Source organism: Plectropomus leopardus, chromosome 2, assembly GCF_026936395.1.
Source record: "Plectropomus leopardus strain MGB_pleo_1.0 chromosome 2, ASM2693639v1, whole genome shotgun sequence".
Lineage (NCBI taxonomy): Eukaryota > Metazoa > Chordata > Actinopteri > Perciformes > Serranidae > Plectropomus > Plectropomus leopardus.
In genome coordinates, this window is record NC_142177.1 from 14,332,436 (window position 1) to 14,355,421 (window position 22,986).

The 22,986-nt window shown below is 39.3% G+C and overlaps 1 protein-coding gene across 3 annotated transcripts in view; it reads right to left on the reverse strand.

The window, feature by feature from the left end:
• The window catches only part of cita (citron rho-interacting serine/threonine kinase a), a 52,926-nt gene that overhangs the window by 10,917 nt on the left and 19,023 nt on the right, over positions 1 to 22,986 (reverse strand). Inside the window, exons 15-43 of one of the 3 annotated variants that reach the window (XM_088085922.1) lie at positions 21,829 to 21,882; positions 21,680 to 21,733; positions 21,207 to 21,347; positions 20,937 to 21,062; positions 19,803 to 19,898; positions 18,804 to 18,920; positions 17,610 to 17,719; positions 16,630 to 16,804; positions 14,070 to 14,267; positions 13,812 to 13,865; positions 12,478 to 12,675; positions 12,013 to 12,206; positions 11,282 to 11,417; positions 11,004 to 11,108; positions 10,362 to 10,502; positions 10,029 to 10,136; positions 9,633 to 9,825; positions 8,002 to 8,163; positions 7,151 to 7,174; positions 5,437 to 5,574; positions 5,091 to 5,271; positions 4,906 to 4,997; positions 4,622 to 4,726; positions 4,126 to 4,295; positions 3,714 to 3,758; positions 1,719 to 1,799; positions 1,393 to 1,528; positions 491 to 630; positions 240 to 332 (exon numbers count right to left, since the gene is read on the reverse strand). In XM_088085922.1, the coding sequence (XP_087942048.1) occupies positions 240 to 332; positions 491 to 630; positions 1,393 to 1,528; positions 1,719 to 1,799; positions 3,714 to 3,758; positions 4,126 to 4,295; positions 4,622 to 4,726; positions 4,906 to 4,997; positions 5,091 to 5,271; positions 5,437 to 5,574; positions 7,151 to 7,174; positions 8,002 to 8,163; positions 9,633 to 9,825; positions 10,029 to 10,136; positions 10,362 to 10,502; positions 11,004 to 11,108; positions 11,282 to 11,417; positions 12,013 to 12,206; positions 12,478 to 12,675; positions 13,812 to 13,865; positions 14,070 to 14,267; positions 16,630 to 16,804; positions 17,610 to 17,719; positions 18,804 to 18,920; positions 19,803 to 19,898; positions 20,937 to 21,062; positions 21,207 to 21,347; positions 21,680 to 21,733; positions 21,829 to 21,882 (3,567 nt within the window). Of the gene's footprint in view, positions 1 to 239; positions 333 to 490; positions 631 to 1,392; positions 1,529 to 1,718; positions 1,800 to 3,713; positions 3,759 to 4,125; positions 4,296 to 4,621; positions 4,727 to 4,905; positions 4,998 to 5,090; positions 5,272 to 5,436; positions 5,575 to 7,150; positions 7,175 to 8,001; positions 8,164 to 9,632; positions 9,826 to 10,028; positions 10,137 to 10,361; positions 10,503 to 11,003; positions 11,109 to 11,281; positions 11,418 to 12,012; positions 12,207 to 12,477; positions 12,676 to 13,811; positions 13,866 to 14,069; positions 14,268 to 16,629; positions 16,805 to 17,609; positions 17,720 to 18,803; positions 18,921 to 19,802; positions 19,899 to 20,936; positions 21,066 to 21,206; positions 21,348 to 21,679; positions 21,734 to 21,828; positions 21,883 to 22,986 lie in introns of all 3 variants that reach the window. The other 2 variants (XM_088085928.1, XM_088085940.1) reach the window with 2 other exon arrangements.

The window sequence follows — 22,986 nt, forward strand, 5'->3', positions numbered from 1 at the left end:
TAAAAATGGACCTCGTTGAGTCACTCTTATTTTTATCAAAATAAGTCTGCAGTGATTAACTCAGGACACAGTTTGCATCGGTTTAAAACAACTTAACTTGTTTCTAAAGTAATTATTGTCTAGTTTCTTTTATTTTTTGCAACAAATTATCGAGTGTAATACCAATAGAAGTATCCATAAGCAGTATCAGTATCACTACTAGTATCACTCAAATCCTAATGATGCTCATCCCCACTCACCTTTCTGATGCAGAACTTGTTCAGGCTTTCATTATGTCGCAGAATTGTAATCTTATTGGGCATAGCAGCACAGATACAGGTCCCATTATCAATCTGTAAAGAAAGAACAACACTGCAATCAGGGCAGTAGTAAATATCTGCAATCAGACAGCACACTGCTTCGCTATTGATGCTCAGCTCATTAACTCTGACTAAACAACAGTCTAACTAGAAGGATTTTGCTCCATGCAAGTGACAACAAAGTAACCCACCTTCCCAGAGGAGAAGAGGTGGCATCCCTTGACGGTCTCAAAGATGAAGGGATTGAGGTCGGGCTGAGCTGGGAGATGGGACTGCGACAAAGACTGTTTCACCTTCTTGATTTCCACGAGACACAAGGCCCTCTCCTCTCCTGGGTAACAAACACACCAAACACAATCAGACGCACAAGCAATCTCCTGTATTTTACATTACATTTAAATGTAAGGATCTGATAACTTAAGTCATCAAAAAAAAGCTTTATTTTTATTCTCTACATCCCATTTTACAAAAGGTTTAGATGCAAAGTTAAATAAATGATCTGGTAATGAAGCAAAAGTCTTACTGAGTCAATGATGCACATGTCTTAAAAACACTGGCTTTCACTGACAAAAGGACAAAAAATACTGACTTACAATTGAGTATAATGGGCTCAGCCTAATCGGGGTTTGTGTAGGTTGAGTACATAATGACTGAATTTTAAATTTTGGGTGAGCCATCCCATCACGACTTACCATACCACATACCATTCGGAACTTGGAAGACTAATTTTATATCGAACAAAATTAAAGAGGAACATGTTTATTTTGCCTTAATGTTTATAATGACATAAAACATGACAAATTTGATGATCTACATAAAATGTTGAAATAACAAACCTTTCTGGAGTGTAACACATGGAAGACAATAAACATTTCATATTTTCATAAAAGTATCTATTTGGTGTACCAACAGGAGTGGGAAATATCAAGGCATATCTGGATGGTTTTATGGTTTTCTTGGAGATTTTGCATTTCTCAATCTGCATTTGAGTTTCCATTACTTGGATAATTTCCTCCTTTTTAGACTAATCAATTCAATGCCTTTTAAGTCTTTTTTAGGATATGTGGTAACCCTGTTGATATCACGTACTCACCAGTGATCATCAGCAGCTTATCGAGCTCCTTCAGGATCTGGATCTGGAAGACGGAGGTCAGCCCTGGGATGTGGGTCAAAGAGTTCTTTATGACGTTTAGAGCATACAAACCCTCCTCAGAGCCAACCAACACGATCTGAGGGAAAGAATGAGACCGATAATATGAGCTAAATGAGTGATACAAGCAGCACAATGGTGTAACTGGAAGAACACAGATTTTTAGATACTTTGGATTAGATTGTGAGCTAAATGCCAAGCATAGCAAGAATATGAAAAGTAAAACTGATGTTCCTTGCTGCTGATGGTGCAGATTTCTGTCCTCATACCTGGTCAGTGAGAGGCAGAGTGCAGTTGATGTCTAAACGGTCATCACCCTCCAGCTTCAGCAGAGAATTGCCAAGAAGTTTCTATTGAGACAAAAAGCAGAAAGACAAAAAGAAACATGGAGCAGAGGGAGGGGTCACATTAGGCAGTTTTTCTAAAAATCTTAAGAGTAAGAAATTGTGACCCAGCGAGGATGACAGCCAGAGAGCCTTCACCAGTCCAAACAGTGAATCCATCGTTCACTATTACTGAATTAAATTCACATGTAAGCGGAGGATGTTTGCATCAGTTAACGGACATCTTTTCTTCAAAGACAAAACCAAAAACAACACTACATTTGGGAGCAGTATTCTCTGGTATTTACAGCAACACCCAAGTCTCAATAATTTAAATAAATAAATCATAATTAAATGTATACATCCAATCAAAGAGTTAGTAACACTATGGATTGATTAAACATTTGATGCAAACTTTTACTATCTGACAGTTTCCTATATTCAGTGCTGTGGACCCAATATAAATATGAGTGTTTTCTGGGTGGCCATAAAAACAACCACTTCATAGGAACAAAAGCAGTCGCAAAAAGTTGTGAAATTCATTATAACATATGGTTGAACAGTGGCAATCCATTTTTTAATTATCATTGGTGTTCAAAGCTTTGCGGATGCTGTTCACCTCAGGCTATACAGCATGGATGACCATTTTAGGTTACATAGCCAATTACGATAAGTGACAAGTGCTGCAGTGTGAAATTGACTAATTGGGTTTAAAAAGGGGGACTAGAAATGCATACACTATGTGGCCAAAAGAAGACACTAACATCCACATACTTTTGTGTACTTGTGTGTACTCTTGGGCTGTTTTTCTTGGTTTGGGCCCCACCATCTGAGATAAGGACAACATTAATGCTACGGAATAAAATTATATTTTAGATAAAAATGTGATTCAAATATTGTTTGGGGAAGGCATCAAGGCAGCTTTTCAGTTCAGGTAATAGTATGTATTTATACTGTAACACTATAGAGTATGTTACTTTTTTTGTGTATACTTTTTGCATGTCATTTTGAGAAGAGAGGGCACACATTTTTCATTGTATGGAAATGCACACATGGCAGTTTATTGCACATGACAACAATTTCCTCGAGCCCTGTCACAACATGAAAATGTGCATAAAGCGAGGTCCAGAAAGAAATTCCCAGTTACTTACTTAACTCGCTTGCACAGAACCCTGACGTCAACCCTATTAAACAAATTCGGGATTATATGTAATTTGTGAAATCTTCCCAGATATGTGAAGCATATTAATGCCCCCCAAAAAATAAACATTTTTTTAAATTTGATATTCAGCCATAACATATAGCTGTAATCTTCAGGTAGGGGTCCAAACACTTTGGGTCATGTAGTATATTCTGCCACAAGGCAAAAAGAAGTATTTTGAGCTCTTAACTGAATATTTGAATGGTTCACACAATAAACAAGGCAGGGAAAGACTTTTTTGGAAATGCTAACATACAGTTTAGAGAAAACAACACTATTTGGAGGGTCATTTACCACAGAATGTAAGAGGGATGAGAAAGTGCTCTTCAAACAGCAATAAACACAAAACCACCAACAGCAGCAGAAGCCTGCAGACTAAAGTTAAGCTCATATTGCTAAAGAGTGTGTACATTTGTCGTGTTTCAGTGACGGGGTTTACAGGGGAGCATGGCTTTTGCAGAAGCATGCACGACATAGCATATGACACCAGGCCAGAGGTGCACAGCAGTGCCTATTCACATCCATGCACTGTGTAGGTTTTGAGTGTATAATTGATGTGTGTTTGACCACTGAATGCAGCTGTTTTTCAGAGGGCAGGTACATATTCAGTAACTCAGCCTGAGGCTCTGATGACCTGCACTGAACAGCATCAGTGTTGTATGCGTAGATGTGTACAGCTACTGCATGCTCAGCCGGTCGGTCGACTGAAGCCCAAGCGTTCGTGCAGCTACTTACTGTACCTGAACCAGTGGGGATAGGTTCTTCTGTCTTTTAGAGACACCTGCCTATAATATGATCCACACAACCGAGTTGAATGGAGATACACACGCACAGTATAACCACATCAACAAAGATGATGACAACACACAAATTGAAGACGTGGATGTTGAGAACATGCAGAGAGAGAAAGAAGAGGGAGGGGAAAGAAAACGGAGTGAAGGCACTGGCTGATGTTTAATGGAGGCATTCAGTATTTTTTTTACCCAATTTTCACACCAAACAATACAGCCGCCCTTGGATAAAGTTAATTGAAATGTGCGTAATAACTGAGTTTGTCCTGTATAAAGGAAATACTGGGCTTTTCTTATACAGCAAATTTTGAGCCCAATCAAGCCTGGCACAAGCAGAGAAAATAGTACACACAATACTTACAGCATCAGAATCCACTTTGTCTTTGGATCCTCGGCTGCCGGCCACCACAGACTCCAGTACAGCCACCCAGCGCTGCTTGTCAGGGAAGCTGGGAGCCATGAAGTAGAGGGACTGGCCTGGCCAGCAGGTGGTGTGGGGATGTGACTCCAGCTTCAACACATACGGTATATCTGCATGTACACACACACACACACACACACACACACACACACACACACACACACACACACACACACACACACACACACACACACACACACACACACACACACACACACACACACACACAGACACAGACAGAAAGACAAACTGGTTGGCTATCTTGCAAACAGTTTATTTTCACAGCTGAGCAGAACAGTCAACATTTCGTTGTATTTCAAGATTCAAGTACAGACTGGACATGTGGATGCAACTTAAAAATTTTAGGAGAGGATAATGCACATAAAATCCTTCAATAGGCCTAGTGCAGCAGGATTAGGTGGTATTGATCCAGTACCTGACTTGGCAGTGTTTATGAGCTCAGAGGCTCCAACAGCACCATGTACGGTCACCTCCCCATCAGGCAGACAGAGCTCAAACTCCTCTTCAGCTTTTATATAATCTAGAGGAAAAACAACACACGATTTGTTATTCGATGCTGCAGTATTGATCTACATGGTAATTTAAAGACTTGAAGTATTACAAACTGTCTCATTAAGGGATGGATCAGAGATGTCAAGTTTAAATTGTATCTTTCTATTACCAGTGAGGAAACAGCCATTCAAAAACATAAGCACTGACCTTCTCTGGGCTCAGCATCATAGATGGATACTTTAGTTCCATCAAGCACCACATATTTCCTCTCCCAGCCCTGCTGACCACGCTTGCCATTTCTGCGTGAGCAACCACACAAATGCACACGACCGTCAAAGCTGTGAAAAAACCTATTGTGCATTTTCAGTATGGTGGTAAAAGGCTGAGGTTACCTGGGCTGCTTCATCCATCCCTCCAAGCGAACATGCCCACTGGCCTCTTTGACCTGCAGTGCTGGAGAGTTCGCCTTTTCCCGGCATAGAGCCTCTGAAAAGTGAGTGGCGTACTCGGCTGGCAGACCGCAGGTGGCCGGAAGACATGGTGAGCATTTAGGGTGACACAGTGTGTGACACTCTACAACACAACAAAGAGAGAAGGGTGAAAAAGAAAAGCTAATTTGTGTTTCTTAAAAGGTTCTTTTTATGCAGAGTCGTGTGATAAATAAGGGAGTTTATATCGCAGAGTTTAAAAAATAATTTGTCCTCTGAAATATCTCCACATTCAGTGCTGGTTACAAACCTAGACAAGTGGCAGCCTGTCGTCCAAAATGCACAGTGTCCAGGCAGACAGCACACTTGGCAGCCCTCATGTTGAGGCCCACAGTGAAACGATGAGGGATGTTGTGATGCATTCTCTCTTTCACACGACGACCAAACTCTGCAAAGCAAAAAAGGGAGAAGAAAAAAGTGGGCAGGGATAGAAGTTACTGAAAGAGAAATATGACAAAAATATTCTGTTCCAGGCTTAAATTTAGGGCTGTACCGAATAGTTAAAAGCTTCATTCATAACACTGACATTCAAATTCTGCATCAACGTTTGCATGCTGTGCTTTTCTTTTGTTTTGCATGTCTATTTATTCTGTTTAAATCTGGTATTTCTGCACAGTTACAGTCAAGATGCGGCTAAACCAATATTACTAGTGTTATAATATTTGTAGAATTAAAGTCCAGTGGTGGCTGCTATAGATTGTTTCCGACTTGTATGAATCAAACATTTCCAATAATGTTTCAAAGTAGGAGTGTATGATACATCAGTCCAAATGGATACATTGATTCAATGATCAACAATCCAATGTTAATAATGCAAAGCAAAAACACTGATACATATTGCCATCTTTAAGATACCCCTTTATTTTTAAATTCCCATGACACATATGCGTCACCATTTCCGACCAAGCACACCTTCTTCCTAAATGTTCAAAAAATGTTTGCATCCAAGTGCCTGGAAGATAAGCATATTATCGTCTAGTATTGATCACAGGCCCCTGAATTTATTCAAACTGAAATTGGATTGTGGCAGACTTTGTCATATCCGCCAATATTGCACTGTTGTCCAAAGAATCAACAAAATATTGAAACGTGAGGACGCTTGTGATTTACATCCCTGTTGTACAGTCCAAAAGTCGAGAGTTATGGAAAAAAATAGATGCAATCATTTCCAAATTTAACAACACGCTTTTATTTAATGAAATATTCAGCCTCAATCCATAGTTGTTGAATTTTACCTTTCAAAAACATCTTCACCGCAGTCAAAAAACTGTTTAACAGCAATCTGACAGCATCATAACTTACATTTATTCCTTTTCAAAAAAAAAAAAAAAATTTTGATTTTGATTTTGATTTTGATTATTTTGATTAAATGTATCACTTAAAATTGAGGGTTTGGTTCAAGGATTTTTTTTGGGGGGGGGTTCTGACATCATGGAAGGGGATGACAGACATCCAAAGCTTTATTAGAAAACCTCAACAAAAGCTTTGGATGTAAAAGAAAAAATGACATTCGGTACAGCCCTACTTAAATCACTTCAGAAGTCAGCAATAAATTCATGAGATTATGCTTTTTTCAAGCAGCATGGGGCAATTTGAATAATGAATGAATCATTTCTAAATTCAGGTATTAGGCATTTCAAATATTCAAATATACTAATATAGTCAGAATCAGATTATGCATGCCAGTGACCATGGGATGCATTAAAATGCTTCTGGGTGAAAAGCTACCCATCAAACCATATGCTATCTAAATCATGACTCCAGGAATGATGCTGAAAAAAAGGAGTACATCAAATCAAACTTGACTTTTCAGGATAAAGTCTTTGGTCAAGTCAGTTAGCTTGACAACAGGACAGTAAGACAGATGCACAGTATGATATGAGCACAAGTGTTTGTGCAGCGTAACATGCATGCAGATGAGGCCGTGCATATGAAGAGACGCACTGTGGTGACTGCTAACTTACTTTCAAAGGTGACCCTCCTCTTTTCTGTGAGGAGCGAGAGGAAAGAGACAGAAAGGAGAGAGCAGTCTAACAATAACTATGTGAACGCAAAAGAACACGGACAATAAGGAGCCAGAATCACAAAGTGAGCTCATCTTAACCAGGCTGCTGTTATCCAAACATGCAGCTCTGATAAAATATATGATATGGTATTATAACTTACGATGCTTTGGTATTTAGAGATTCGGTTGGTTTATGAAGTTCTGCAATTTTATGTGAATACACTATTTATTTGACATTGGATGAACCTTTTAGAATTGTTTTTACATTTTTTTAGGAGATCAGTCATGATCCACTGTACCTTCCAGGCAACTATGATATATGCAGCAGAGGTTCAGTTTCCATAGTGATCATCACCACCCTCCAGAAAAAGTAATTTATCTTTGTGATAGTGCAAAGCCCAGATTAAAACCACTGTTACTTGGCTAATCTACAACTCCTACTTTGTGAGACAGGCTCAAGCAGGGTTACAATGTTAGCTGGATAATGCACATGAATAAAACGGAATAGTTTTGTTTTTTAATTTCAGTGCATGTTCAGTGCGAGTTTAGCATGTACTGAGCACAGTTATCCAGCTTTTATTTCACTTCATAATCCTGCTTTGTGAGACAGGCCATAGAGAGAACAAACACATAAACACACCACATGAACAAAATAAGTGAACAGAGAGTCTATTTGTCCTGATAGCATAAGGATGAACACTCCTATAGGGGACACTATACAGCTTTAAAAGTCATCGGTTCAAATTCAGCCTGATTGGCTGTGTGTCAGACCTTTCTGTTTATTAGTCTGTGTGTTTGTGTGTGACTGACCTTCAGGTGTGGAGGTCTCCTTGCAGCGGGTGGAGGGGTTGAGCAGGCTGCTGGGGTTGGGTTGATGCTCAGGAGATTTGACGATGGCCGACATGAGGATTTGATGTCGAGCCTGTGCAGGCGTAGAAGGAGCCACATGTTCCTGGGCTTTGAAATGAGCCGCTGCGTTTCCATAAACAAATAAAACAACCTAATGTTAGATCAGTGATAGCTTTAAAGCCAGAAATATCTGACCCCATTACCAAAAAAAAAAGAATAGATTCTGGAATAAATCTCCTAGGACCTGGCAGGTGTAAGTAATGGAGCAAGATGCTGCCATGGCAACTCTTAAAAGATGTGTGGGAACAGATAAGGAAGGAGGCGCAACACAGAATTTCCTGAGCTGACTTAGGTCATCATTTCTTATCTCCAGTGGCAAACCTAACTTTGTGGTAATATGAGTTTTGATGGGAAAAATAGAATTCCTGTGGTTAAATCATCACCTCTATGACTCTGTGTCAACAGCAACTAAAGATTTTAATAATCCAGGGTCAGCTACAGAGACTCATCTCGTTCTTTGCTGCCAGGGGTTGCCATAAGAATTAAAATCCTGTCTCATGCGTAGTGCAGATACTGTGCTGCCCAAAGGACTTTCCACACCAAAGGCAAATAACTTATGCAAATAAATCACGTCAATTTAAAAAAGTCTGAGCCCATCTGACTCTATGAACCTATCCAGGGTTCCAATAGCTTAAGGCAATTTGTATTTAAGACTTTTTTATTGCCACTCAGAATGAAAATTTAAGACATATTTTACAATGACCAAATTTGAAGAAAAAAAGAGACACAACGTCAATTATGTATGGTTGGGGAAAGTCAAGAAAAACAAAAACGTGACTTTTTTGTCTCGTGGCGGACACAAGGGTAGAAAACAACTGAGAAATTCCTGCCATTTGTTGGCAAGGTTTTTGGCGAGGTTTCTCACTCTGCATGTGGGATTCCACTGCCTTGATTCTTATTGGGCCAAGATTGAAATTGTTTTTGCATAATATACACAGAGCCTCATACGCATTGCCTTATACTGGTTTCACTTAATTATTTTTTAAAAATATATATACTACCATTTATTATGAGATTTTAAAATGCAGCATCAGAAGAAACATTTAATGAAATTCTTCTTCCAATGTCTTAGAATTTTTAAGGTCTTTGAAAGATTGATTTAAGACATTTTTAAATACAATTAAAGGCCTTATTTTTTTTATCAATGAATAATATAACACTATCTAAGGATCTGCAGGAACCCTGCTATGGACAGTGAATACGAATGTTTTGTTTTGCACAGCGCAGGGTTTTTTCCTCGCAGCTATTTTGATTTATGTTAGTGTTGGATGCACATAAAAACAGGCAACCAATAAAATTACAATAAAATAATGACTTTCGCTCATTCAATAACTTGACATAACATCTTAACATACTTTCACATAACAATATTGATACTAATCTTGCAAAATAGTCTTCTTTGCCAAGTAAAGATTATAAAGACAACAAATATAAGGAGAAAATCTGAAGATGTTTAGCAGCTTAACTTGCTTGTGATGGTGGAGACTGACAAAAGAGCGGTAAAAATACTTTGCTGTCAAGCTGGGACTTACCTTCTTCTCTAAGGGATCGCAGCTCTATCCTCATCTTCTGCAGAGCCTCTTCCAGCTCTGCACATCTTGACCGCTCCTTCTCCAAAGCCATCTTCATGTCACCGTACTGCATGGGAACGGCAGGCTGGGCCTGTGGAGCCAGTGCCCCGTTAGTTGTAGTGCCTACATCTTCCCGACGCCGCCCAAATATACCCTATTAAGAGAGGGAACATGTTACCAACACTACAAATAAACAATTTATTATATGTACACATCTATCTTTTTAGAAAGAAGCTGTTATCAATTTACTATGGCTTAAAGTTAAAAGAAATTAGGCATATCCCGATCGGTTCGTTATCACACCAGATCAACGCATTTTTCACCCCTAAAAGAAAGAAATAAAATATTTGCCCAGACCTTTTTTTTCTTGGTGGGCTGGTCCATTTTAGCCTGGAGGAAGTCGATGAGTTTGGTCTGCTGGGAGATGGTCCCCTCCATCTTCACCTTCTCATGGGAGTATACAGCCTGCAGGAAGCAACACAGATCTTCATTGAAGGAAATACCACTGAAGACAACTTTAAAAGAACTCCCTTTGAGAACACATGAATTAGGATTTCCTTTCTCCCCCTGGTCCCGAGATACCTCATTACGTACCAGCATCAGTCGCACTCTTCTAAAATCTAACTGGGACTCTGTTTCTCCCTAGAGACCTCTGTATTTCATCAAATGCAAAGGTATTGTACTGAGCACCTGTATGTTTTCCAGCTGGTACTCCAGATCTGTCCGCTCAGTCTTGAGCATGTCGGTCTGATCCAGGGCGTCCTGCAGGCCCTGGGTCAGACGGAATATGTGGCTCTTCTGGAGGTCCATCTGTTGCTGCAGCTTCCCTTGCTGTGGGGACATCAGCATTTATCAGTTTTTCTTGCCTTCTTTTCTAAATATAAAACCTGACTTCTGGCTACTTCCTGTATTACACAAGGGAAAAAGTACCCTTTGATATATGGATTTCCCACTTAATGATGGGGCGAATTGAGGTGAGGGATGATTGGAGCAAAATGAAATGTTGATTTCTTATACTATGGCTGTGCTCTGTTAAAACAACATATTTGTTGTGCACTTCAAGATTTTCTGTGTTTATTTGTTTACACTTTTTCATTGAAAATTCAATAAAAACATTCTTGAGATTATTAAAAAAATGCAAAATCAGATTTAAAACAAGCAACATTTCATATCGGTGGCAAATATAATTAACCCAAGAAAAAACAAGCAACAACCCCATTTCTTGCCAACTGTTTATAGAAATGTCTTTAAATTCAATCCAAGGTATATTTCTTTAAACAGCTTAGTATTGTTTCACAGTCTGTGTTTATGTGGTTGCATTTCATTTTCTACCTCTTCCATCAGCCTCTGTTTCAGTTCTCTCTCGGTCTCCAGTTTCTGTTGTAAGCTGCGGGCATTCATCTCCAGCATGGCATGCTTCTTTTCCAGGTCATTGAGCTGTAACAACATGTAAGTGCATGTTTAATTGTTACATCTGAAAGTTAAATTCCAACTCCACAAATTTTCTCTCTCTCAAATAAAACAAATTGTTTTGGGTTTTTTTTTCACTTGAAGGACTGACGATGTGTAAAGTTAGATCATGATAAGACACAAAAACACTTGTGACTCACAGTATCAGACAGACTTTCTGCCTTTAGTCTCTGCTCCTTCAGGGCCTGCTGTAAGGCCAGTATCTCAGCCTTGTGCTCTTTGACTGCCAGCTCCACTGCCTGGCGAGATTCAGAGCTGCGCTGGTCTGCTCGCAGCCTGTGAACAGCGCAATAACAAGTCTTACAATAGCAGTTCACTTTTAGTGTATATACTTCACTCCCCGAATTACCATTTGTATTCATTTGAATTTGCTAAGAAAAAAAAAAGAAAAAACTTTGTTTTTCTCACAAGGCTTTGGTGAACCAAAAATTCAAAAACTGAGAAAATTATTGATGAATTCAAGTCATAGTGTACCGCCTTTAACAACAGCAAAACCATATCAAAACATTTCTTTACAAACTCACACAGCTTGTGCAGTATCATCCAAGTCTAATTTATTCAGTCAAATGCTCAGCATTTCCCAAACAGACAGCCCTTTCTATTTTCTTCAAAGACAGACTCCATTGACAAAAATAGTAATTTTATCTTGCTGACCACGGTAGCTGCTGGTCTACCTCTGCCTCGAGCAGGTAATTTGTTTATGTTATTGTGTGACTGTGCATCTACAAAGTCACACAAAAAAGGAGTAATTGGTATACAAATGGTCATCTTGGGGATGAAGTATACTTTGTATACAGTAAATATGGAATGACAGTCATTCTCATGTATAATAATAACACTGTGTGAGTAATTTTAAGTAATTGTTTGTTACCGATTTTGCTTCTCGTTGTCCAACAGTCTCTGCAGGTCTCTGGTGCGTCTCTCAGCTTGGCTTTTTTCGTCCTCCAGGGCACCTCTCCAAGCCTCCCACTGCCTCTCTTTCTCCAGCAGCTCATCATTTAGAGACTCCAGCTCCACCACCTGCTCCTCCAGCATGCTGCATGTGGTCTTCAGTGTCTCAATGTTCTGGGAGGATAAACAAGCAAAACTGAAAAGAGCATCTTTCACAACATTATTTTGGTCAAAACCACGTGACTGTTGTCTGTCCTGCATTTTCAGTGACAGCACACAGTCTGCAGTGTTATGAGGCTTAATGATATGATGTATCTCATCTTTGGTCTGGAACAAAAACACAACTTGTTACAACATTGTTAACTTTCCACAACACAATACATTATGATCAACAGCTTTTGAGTATTTCTCTGGGTGTGTGTGTGTATGCGTGTGTGTGTGTTACCTGTTTCTGGTTGTTGAGGTGCATCTCACGGTCAGCCACCTCCCTCCTCAGCCTGTCCACTTCCTGACTGAGTTGCAGCTGGTCCTCCCTCTCATCTGACGCTTCATCAAGCTGTTTGGACAGGTAGAAGTTCTGGCGGTTCAACTCAGCATTCTCCTGACTCAGCTGTGTGAGCTGCTCCTCCAGGTCAGTGATCACCTGAGGCAAAACAAACAGGTAGACTTGTTAGCGCTGCTTATCGAGGTGAAGAGTCTACAAAAGCCAGTGGAAAAGAAGTACTTAAGTAACAGCACAGCTGGGCTGCTGAAAATGTATGTCTTTACAATGACTCTTAATAACGTGTACAGTGATGACAAAATCCCACCAGTAAGAGACTTTTGTTGGCCATGCAGAAATAAGGAAGCAGATGTTTCTGTAAGTGAGTCAAATACTAAGTAACATGTTTTAGAATTTTTACTGGAAAGTTGAAGGAGGGATTTGTTTAATGTTTTTGCCTTGTTATTCATCAAGTTATTCAGGTCACCACTGTAGTTACAGTGAATATAAATGTGAAAAAAAAACGTAATATAAAGGTACTGTATGGACTCAAGTATAGGGGTGGGAATCAGAAACTGGTTGTTTTAGAATTTGAATTAAATGCCTCCTTTATTCCTTTTATTGATGCTGACATGCTTTTTGAAAATTGCACGTTGCAAAACAATGACGTCAAGACTCATATGTTTTAACTGCTGGAAACTTGCAACAAGAAGATCCAAAGCGTGTTTCTCAAAGAAAAATGATGCTTGTATGTCTATAAAATGATAATTCCAAGTAAGAGTGGAACACCAGCAGTACGCTGACACATCCTTCTACACAACATGGGCTTAAACTCCAGGAATGTCATGTATTTAACACTATACACAAATGCCACTGCTTTTCTACCAAGCAGCAAGTCAGTTACTAAGGGTTGATATCCTGTTATGATAACATTTGAACCACACAGGAAGGCTTAGAAAATTTTTCTTTGACTTTGAAAATAGTTAAAGGAGGATATTTTGCATACCCGAGTCACATTGCACACCATTTTCAGACGTCAATGAATAATCAATAAAGAATGGGACAGGTAAGATAATCGATGATATCAATAAAATCTTATCAATTCCCATCCATACTCAAGCCTTTCTGCGAAGGTGGAAAATCGTCTATGAAAGCAAAAGCTTTGATTCAGTAGACTACATTGCTACATTAAAATGAATATTTGCAGTGGAACATGAATCACCACATAATCAAAGGTCTTGTGAAAAATGGTTCTGCTGCTGCAGAATGTGGAGACAAAAGGCTGTGGCAGCACTTACTGAGCAGCTGTCTCTCAAGGCATCAAACTTGCGCTGAATCTCGTCTCTGTGATTCTGTGAGAAACAAGAGCAAATGAAAAGAAAAAATACAACCACATCTAACTGCTACACACTAAAATGACAACATAAACGTTAGTCTGACTGTGTGAAAAATACAGATTGCCTGCACCTGTATTTTTTGTTCTAAATGTATGTGCACCTGTATTTCTGTGAGTGACTGTGATTGTGCACAGATGTACTTGCATGTGTTTATCTTACCCTGAGGGCGGTGATTTCCTCCTCAGCCTCAGCGGTGGTCTCCTCAAGCTCAGTCTTTGCTTGCTGCAGCTGGCTCTCCAGGGCAAGACGTGCAGCCTGCAGGCTGCTAATCTGGGACTCGCGCTCCTGCAGGGAGAGGGTCAACTCTGACACCTGTCTTTTGATCTCCAGCTTCTCTTCCTCATGTTCTAGGCCCATCTGCAAGGAAACAGAGTAGGATGAATGCATTGTATATCATAGTGTAATAGCGTAATTAAGTCCTGAAAGAGACTGTATTTCCAGACGACTGCTTGAAACCATTTGAACCACATCTTTCAGTTGTGCTGGCATTTTTTCATATTGTTGATATAAATCTGAAATGTGTAATGACTTATAAAACTGCATACAAGCTATCTTTGCTTCCAGAAGGTTACAGCCAATTTCAAGACTTCTTGGCAACTTTTTAATGTCATCAGACACTGAAGAGCAATTAAAAGAACAAAGTAATAAAACAAAGCTTAAAAAGTATCCTTTTTTTCTGTAAAACAAGCTGAATGGGCAGCATAGGAGTAAGGACAGAAGCAGAATAATTAGAGAGGATGTCAGAGGGGACACAAGTTCAATGAGCAGACAGAGTGGAATAGGAAGGTTTGGAACCAAAATTGGGCAGCAAAGAGAAACCTAAAAGTGCATTGTGAAAACTAAACCTCTGGTAATTGGATTTAAACTGTCATCATGTAAAGATTTAAAACAAAAAAATCAAGACCTGTGAGCCTCTCTAAAATAATGCATGCACACTCTGCTGGTAATGGGTCATGAAACAAAATAAAGTTGAGACACACAGGGGTGTATTTATCTTCTCCATGTGTTTCCGACTTTTACAGAGCCGGAACAGTGGATCTCATCTGAAAGTACATGTTTGTCTGTGAGAGAGGACAGTGTGTGTGTTTGTCTGTGGGAGTGCAGAACGGCCAGCAATTAGTGCCAATCTGTGTACCACGTCTCAGTGGGGAAGAGTGTGTGGAGGTAGAGATATGACATCCAGTCAGCAGGTTGTCCGCCGGTAACATCGACAGACAGCACAACAGGGGGTGAGGGCTCTCAAACTGGAGAAAGGGGGCATTGTGGTTCTCCATTACGTCAAAACTGCTTTTTATAGAATAGGTTTGCATTCTCAGAGTGGCTGAAAAACATTACGCACTTTTAAAACTGCTCTGTTAAATGTGTTGTCGGTTATTTACAGGTGAGTTTCAAACATCTGAAATAAACAAAAAATCACAATTTTTTAATTTTATGAATCATTGTTAGACTTCATTGAATCTTGCATAAACGTTTTCTAAAGGAAGTCAGATTGTAAACCAGAGCTGACAGACAAATAGCATCTTGTTCAAGGATATGTCTGCAGGGTGGATGCTTGTTGACAACATGGGTCCCCTAAAGTCCCTGAGAAAATGAGGTTAGAGTGCCTGTAGCACATGTACTTTTATTTCCCAATAAAACAGAATATTTGAGTGGGGTACAGTTACAGGAGGCATGTTAAATTTCATCACATTTCATTGGACTGCTAAAAAGTGGGCAGGCTAAGAGTTTACCAAGACATGGAACTACAGCGCGGTTTGGGCAATCTTGCTACAGTTTCTGGGTTTAATCTGTTTCCTTTAAATGATGTGAAATGGTGTTCAGCAGGTTTTGAGGTACATTTTTGCCTTTTGAGTGGGTGTGTTACCAAATCAGCAGCAACATGTAAATAAACCCTGCCGTATTAAAAGGCAGTGTGCTTGTAAACACATTGCATAACACAACAGGGTACTGGACACTCAACACACCACTGTTTCATTTCAAGTAAACATTTTGCTAGATTTTGTTGGGGCTGAACGCAGCCATGTTGTTAGATCAGGAGACCTCCGCCGCTTCGGAAACGGAAAAGGTTTGGCCCACTGTCATGCAAACACACATCTCTTCATATATCTCTTCATTTTGCTCTATTAGAATCGACAACTGCTGAAGTGCGGTTTCATATGACCAGTGTGGCTGGCTAGCTGCCCAAAGTCTCATTTGATTGGAAGGACGCCCCCGAGTGCGGGATGAGTCATCAAACATTTGAAACCATTTGGAAGAGAGAATACATGATGCAAAAATATTCTGAAAAAGATTTTTTGGCATAAAGAGATAAACAATTAACTCAGGGACACACGATTAAAACTGGGAAAAAGTAGGGTATATTATTCACTGGCCATGCAACAATGTCCTGCTTCATTTGCATATCATATTCTCACCTTTTGTCAGCAAATGCCACTGCACTGTTCCAGAGATAACAAATGAAGGCTGTCGGCTCCATTGGACCAGTTGATACAGCTCGTGTACAGGCCCAATGGCAATTTTGTGGAGGTGCCATTACAGACCCTCAGTATTTAATTAGCTGTTTATCTGAAAGGGATCTGAGCTCGCTAGCTGATCAGCCGCCTTAATCCCTTTTGTGGATTGTAATAATTTAAGGCTACATTGTGTGCTAGTTAAAGTGAATTACTTAAATCTTGAGCGGACAGATTTTGCCTCAGATCTCTGCTTCCTGTTGCCTCACCTCTCGCAGCCGGCTCTCCAGCTCCAGCAGCCGGGTCCTCTTGGTCTGCTCCTGCTGACTCATCTTCTCCAGGTGCTCCTCCAGTTTGGCGTTTTGGGCCTCTAGCTTGCCTGCCTGAGACTCCAAATAGAACTTTTGCTGCCGAAGCTCTGAGATCATCTCCTCCTGGGCTTTCCTGACAAAAATATACACAGATGCCTGTTACATTGCCTGTTTAGAAGCAACTTTCAAAAAAGATTTTCATAGCATTTGTTTACCATGTAAAACTTTTAGATAAGAAGTTTCAGGAGAAAACAAAGAAGTAATGAGAGCCAAAAAGTTATAACAGGTCGCAGGATGTACTGATATTATTTATCTTAGTAAACAAAACCTTGTGAATTGAGGTGACAACATTTCAATTATACTAGCTGATGTATGTTTTCTTCACAAATCCATTGTAAAACAGGGTCAAAAATTGATATACAAATGATATTTGGCGGGTGGAGGTTAGGTATTCCTTTAAACAACACTGACATATAGCAGATATAACACCAGCATGGGTCTGTCTCTTTGTTGCTGAGTATGTAGTTTACAGTTGGTTTTTAAAGTTTTTTACGCTGACAAATGCTACTTGCTGCCCCTAAAAACAATGCTATGAGGGCAGCGATGGGGAACCACAATAAGGTTTTGAGCCCGACAGCTGAAAAAATTACCTTAAACTTGCTGTGAATCACTGCAAAGCCGAGGGGATCTGCAGATTCAGGTGACCCCTCTCATGTTATCACAGTGTTCATATTATAATTTGTTTGTATAAAATGTTGATTAGAGCCTCTTTAACCTTAGAGATGACACACCGTTTAAACACATGGGAGATGGATCAGCTATGGTGCACTAAGATGTAAGTGCACACTAATGAAGCAATTGGAGGCCTGAGGAGACAGAATCAATGTGGGTGAGGGCACTCATGAAAGCAGTGTGGGCAGAAGGTCTTTTTAACTCACATATTCTTCTGGGTGTAGATGCTGCTGTTAGCAGCCAGCTTGTTAGCCTCTGACAGCTCAGCAATGCGCTGCTCCAGGTTCTTCATCTTGGAATCCATAGCATTAATGGTCTGTAGGAAAAGGGAGACACAATAATATGGCAGACGTCAAATCCCAAAAAACGGGCTCAAATGCAAGAATATATTCCCTTTTGAATGATAGCCAAATCCTACTAAGAATCACTGTACACACATATTTCAGCAGCATGATTTCTTTTACAGGAAACAGAATTTTGCACTGCAGTAAAATCCTATTAGAGTCCATTAAGGTGTTGCCTGAATCTTCTACTGTCAATGTCAGATGACTGCCTCTGAAAGCTTCTTAACTGCTTCAATTCTACCACATTAACCAGATTAGGACTTGAGCTCAGGCTTTATAGTACAACATGAAGTATACTGCAATTTAATCCATCACTAAATTCCAATACATTTCAACCACTATAACAAATTACTGTGTAAAGTAACAAAACACACTGGTGGAGTCTAGCTTTAGAATTCTCATAACAAATTCAGTGGAGAATGAAAAGGTGTCATATGTGCAAGCAGCTTTAACCCATTGAGACTCATACAGTACATTGGACTTGCATAATATAATTGAGAGAGAAAAAGCAGACAATTATATATAAGGTTGGGCAATATATTGGTTTTATATCAATATCGTGACATGAGACTAGATACTGTTAGATGATGTATATAGAATTGTCATAAGTGTTGTCTTTTCCTGATATTAAAAGCTGCATTACAGTAAAATGATGTCATTTTCTGAATTAACTGGACTTTTATAGTGGCTTTATAATTTGCCTTTACACTTGTTTTTTTTTATCCACATTACTGATAAGTATCTATCCAAAATCTCATTGTTTAAGTATTTTGTGGAGCACCAACCCTACAGTATTGTCAACAATATCAACATCAAGGTACTTGGTATAAAATATGACATTTGATTTTTATCATATCGCTCAACCCGAATTGCATACATTGATACTGTTTTTACTGTTACAAGACTAATTAAAAAAAACAAAACCTGTGACATTAGGCAGTGACAACACGCAAGACTTTAAATCCCTTGGTTTTTTTTAAAACCTACATCAGAAGAAAATTTACAAGCTAATGCCAGAGCGGATTTATTTTAAAAAAGCCTGCTGTGTTTCCTTACTGCTTTCTGTTCACTGATGAGTTTGCAGTTCTCCCTCGACTCCTCCTCTTGCTGGGCCCTTCTGGCCTCGAGGCTCTCCTTGTCAGCCAGGTCTACCTTCATCTGGGCCTCCAGAACCTTCATCAGACAGAAACAGCAAACATTATGCTCGTGCTGACTTAAATACACATTGAGGTTGAAGTAGGGGTGTCACCATAAACTGACTATAACTTAAATATTGTTGGTAATTCATTGCCTCCTTAATCATTTCTGTTTCTTTCCATTCTCACTTTGTCTCCCTCCCCCAGTGCCATCTGGTTGCCTTTTCACTATCCATTAAGCGTAATTGCTCTTTTTGTATGCTTTCAATTCATTCAATGAAAAAAAAAAAAAAAAAAAACTTTTTTTTTTATTCCTAAGGGGCAATTCCTAGGGACGGCATAGCAAAAGAAGCATATAATAAGACACGAGAACAAAACACAAATGACCCAGGACAATGCAGTCCACAGCAGTGACAAAACATGTAACCAGCAGCAGCACTGACCATTTAGCAGATGTAGAGTTCGATGCTCAAATATCCAACAATAACTAGTAAGTAATTAAAGTAATTATAATAATTTAACAGTTGTACAGTACTTTCTCCACCTCCCTACACTCATATTCTAAGTGTAACTGATTTGCCAAAAAGAGACAAAATGCATAATGAAAAAAATAAAGATCAATATGTAGTGAAAATCTGATATCTGCTAGCCTGAAGTAAAAATCTGTAATTTGCTACTTGATAAAGCAATCATTATTAATTTTTTTTTTAAATCACAAACTGACATGGTTGTAAATGTCCAACCTGGTGTTGAGGCAGTAATTAGTGTTGTGTCAAACCCCACTGTAAAACATGTGACTGCTCATGACACCAGAACAGTGATCTAAAATGGTAGGACTGACAAAAAATGACTACATTTATTTTTCAACACTCTCAGATATACAATGTTCAATATCTTAGACAACATAACGCTGGCCCACCTTGATCTTGTCTTCATAAAGCCTCTCCTTTTGAACCAGTTGGGTTTCCATCCTCTGGGCTGTCGACTGAGCATCCCTCAGATTCTCCTCCAGTTCCTGGAGGGAGTAGCGTCACAAATATCACCCAACACATCTAACACGACAACCACAAACTTTTCACATTAATGTTAATAAAGCAGCACAACTTTCTTTGTATCTTACATACAATCACACAAACTATCACAGTGATGAATCATGAGAATCAGATATACTTTATTGATCCCCAGAGGGGAAAACTGGGTTACGTTGCAATTGTTCTCATGTAAACACAGAAAAAAACAAAAAACAAAACTGGGATGGAGTAAAAAAAAAAAATAAAAAAAAAAAATCAACACAGCATAGTATCACGATATTAAATAAAAATTAAAAAAAAGCTTTTTCAGTACACAAGTTATATTTTGCTGAAACAAGAAGTGATAGAGTTGAGATGAAACCACTAAAATCATAAAATATCATAAATATCATATCAGATAAGTATTGTGATACTATCTTATCGTGGGTCCTCTTGTGATTCCCACCATTAGTAAAAAATATAAATATCATAATACAACATATAACCACAGTGTAAATAAAACTAAAATTGCTAAGAAATGTGTTAAATATAAATTCAAGAATAGTATAAATAAAAATCAAGAAATAGTATTAGCTGAAATGGAGAGTACGAATGCAGTATTAATGCCAGAGTATAATGTTAATGTAACCTAAAAAACTGGATCTGACAACACGATCTACCAAAAAACAGAATGAAAGCTGTTCTAATAATGATACTTTTACATCAAAAACATTGAAAAGAAATGAAGAAACTTGCATTGAATAAATGGAAATCCACAAGTCGGCTGGAGCGGTGCCGGCTCATGCTGACACCAGTAAAATATGTCAAAATCTTTGCATATAATGGAAGCAGTTGGTCAGTAGCCACTTGCGAGGGCTCCGCTGGCAAAGAGCTCTTCAAAGAGAAAAGTGTGCAGTGCGTACATGCGTGTGCTAAGATAACTGGTGAGGAATCGACGGGGAGAGGGCAAAATGAATGGGAGGGGTGGAATAAGGGGTTGAATGGGTAAGGGTATTAGAAAGCCTTATCTGTAGTTGTCTCACCAGGATCTTTTCAGCCATCTGCTGGATCTGCTGGGATTTGGTCTGAATGTCATCTTTCAGCTTATTCTCCCGCCGCTCGACCATCTCCAGCCTCTTTACCTGGTTCTCCAGGGTCTTCCTGCCCTCCTGCTTACACACCAAAAAGAAAAACATAAAGCTAACCACGCAGAGTGCTGCGTGAACCAACTACAGGAAACAGCATTTAACAAACAAACCATTATCATTTTGTAAAAAATGGCATGATTCAGGACTGTGGATTCACTCTGGTACCTCTGTTTCTCTCAGGCGGCGCTTTAAAGTGTCACTAGAGTCGGTTTTGCCTCGCAGACGCTCTAGATCTCGTTCCAGCCGCTCTTTGGCCTGCCGAACATTCTGCAGCAGCTCAGTGGCTTCTGTGCTCGCTTTCACTGCCTGGGGGAGGTCAGGAGGTCAAAGGCTGTTAGTGGATCTCAAGACAAACGTCTTTATATGCTTGGACAATTCCTACCCACTGAGACATTGAAAGAACAGCTAGTCTAGGGAATAAACGGAGAACTACAGCAGGCGGCAGATATTGGGAAAACTGCTAAATTCTGTGTATACCCGCTGTATTGATCAGAGGATCAGGAGAGAAAACTAATTTAAAAGATTGATTCAATTTGGTTAAAGAAGAAATAATCTTGCTGACAAAAAACCTAAACAATATTTGAGTGAATGTTTTCTTTTTTAAATGATGACCGTAACCAAGACAACAATTCATTTACCTTGGACAGCTTATCCTGGAGCTCCTGGATTTTCACCTGCTGCTCAGAGTTGGTCTGAAAAAAACAAAGAACAGTGAACTTGGTCAAAAAACATCTGGGTTACTGCAGCTCTAAACATGTAGATCAATCTGACAAGCCTGATTTGTTACCTTCTCTAGTTTGGAGAGAAGCTCCTCCACGTCGGCTTTGCCCTGCTCTTTAGCCTGAAAAATAATTGGCATATAGAGGAGACTGATCAATAAAGTACAATCCATCCACTTCCTAGTGGTTGCAGTGACAAAAGGGCAAGCACAGCAGCCAGGGCAGCAGTTTCCCCACAAATGTCCTCTTGTTCCTCCTGAAGGACCCCGAGAGCTTTCATGCCAAAACGGAGATGTAATCACTCCAGCAGCATGCCCTGGGTCTGCTCTGGGGTTTTCAGTCAGGTGCGCCCAGAACACTTCCAAAGGAGGCATCCAGGACGCTTATGACCATGTGACCACGCCATTTAACCTGAGGCTGTTTGGGCCTTTCTCCGAACAATTATTGAATGTGAACTCACAGCTATAGTGTTAATGCGACTCATACTCAAGCTGTCCTCAAATATCATCTTAGACTAGAAGTTACTTTGAGTTTTGGGGAACAGTAAATCAGTGGCTTTGATGAATTCAGCGTTCCCACACTTTGTTAAACAACAAATTAAAGGTCCAATCCCTCAAATTCAAACACCCGCCACGACAGCTCAAGAAACAGATCAATGTTAATTATTGTACTGAGCTTTTTTATAACGAGAACTAAGAGGCTTTACAGAAGCTCAGACAACAATTAAAAGAAGAGAGTGGGTTGAAAGTGTGAATACTTCTCAATTGTCCTGTGTTACAGTGATGGCAGACAATTTAAAAAGAAATTAAATTTTTATACAAAATTCAAGCACTTTCAATTACCCATGTGTACCCTAAAGCTCTCAAACCTGGATCTGAGAAAGGTTAAAGAAACTCTTCTTATGTCTACCAAAAAAATGTGGTTTACATTATAATATTAAATATGAGTTAAATGTTACAAGTGTTTAGAGAAGAAGAAGAAATCTTAAAATTTAAAAGCAGACAGTGCAAATCATCTCTGTTATGGAACAATAGTCACCTTCTATCTGGAGGGATACCATTCACTAACAAAACTAGTTGGGATAAACAATCAAAATGTTATTGGCAATCTGTTGTATTGCCTGTAAGTTGTTGATCTTGCACTAGAAAAATAAGTGACAAAAGATAATACTACAAATGCTGGTCTTGTTTTTTGTTTTGAGCACATAGACAATATAATGTCACAGC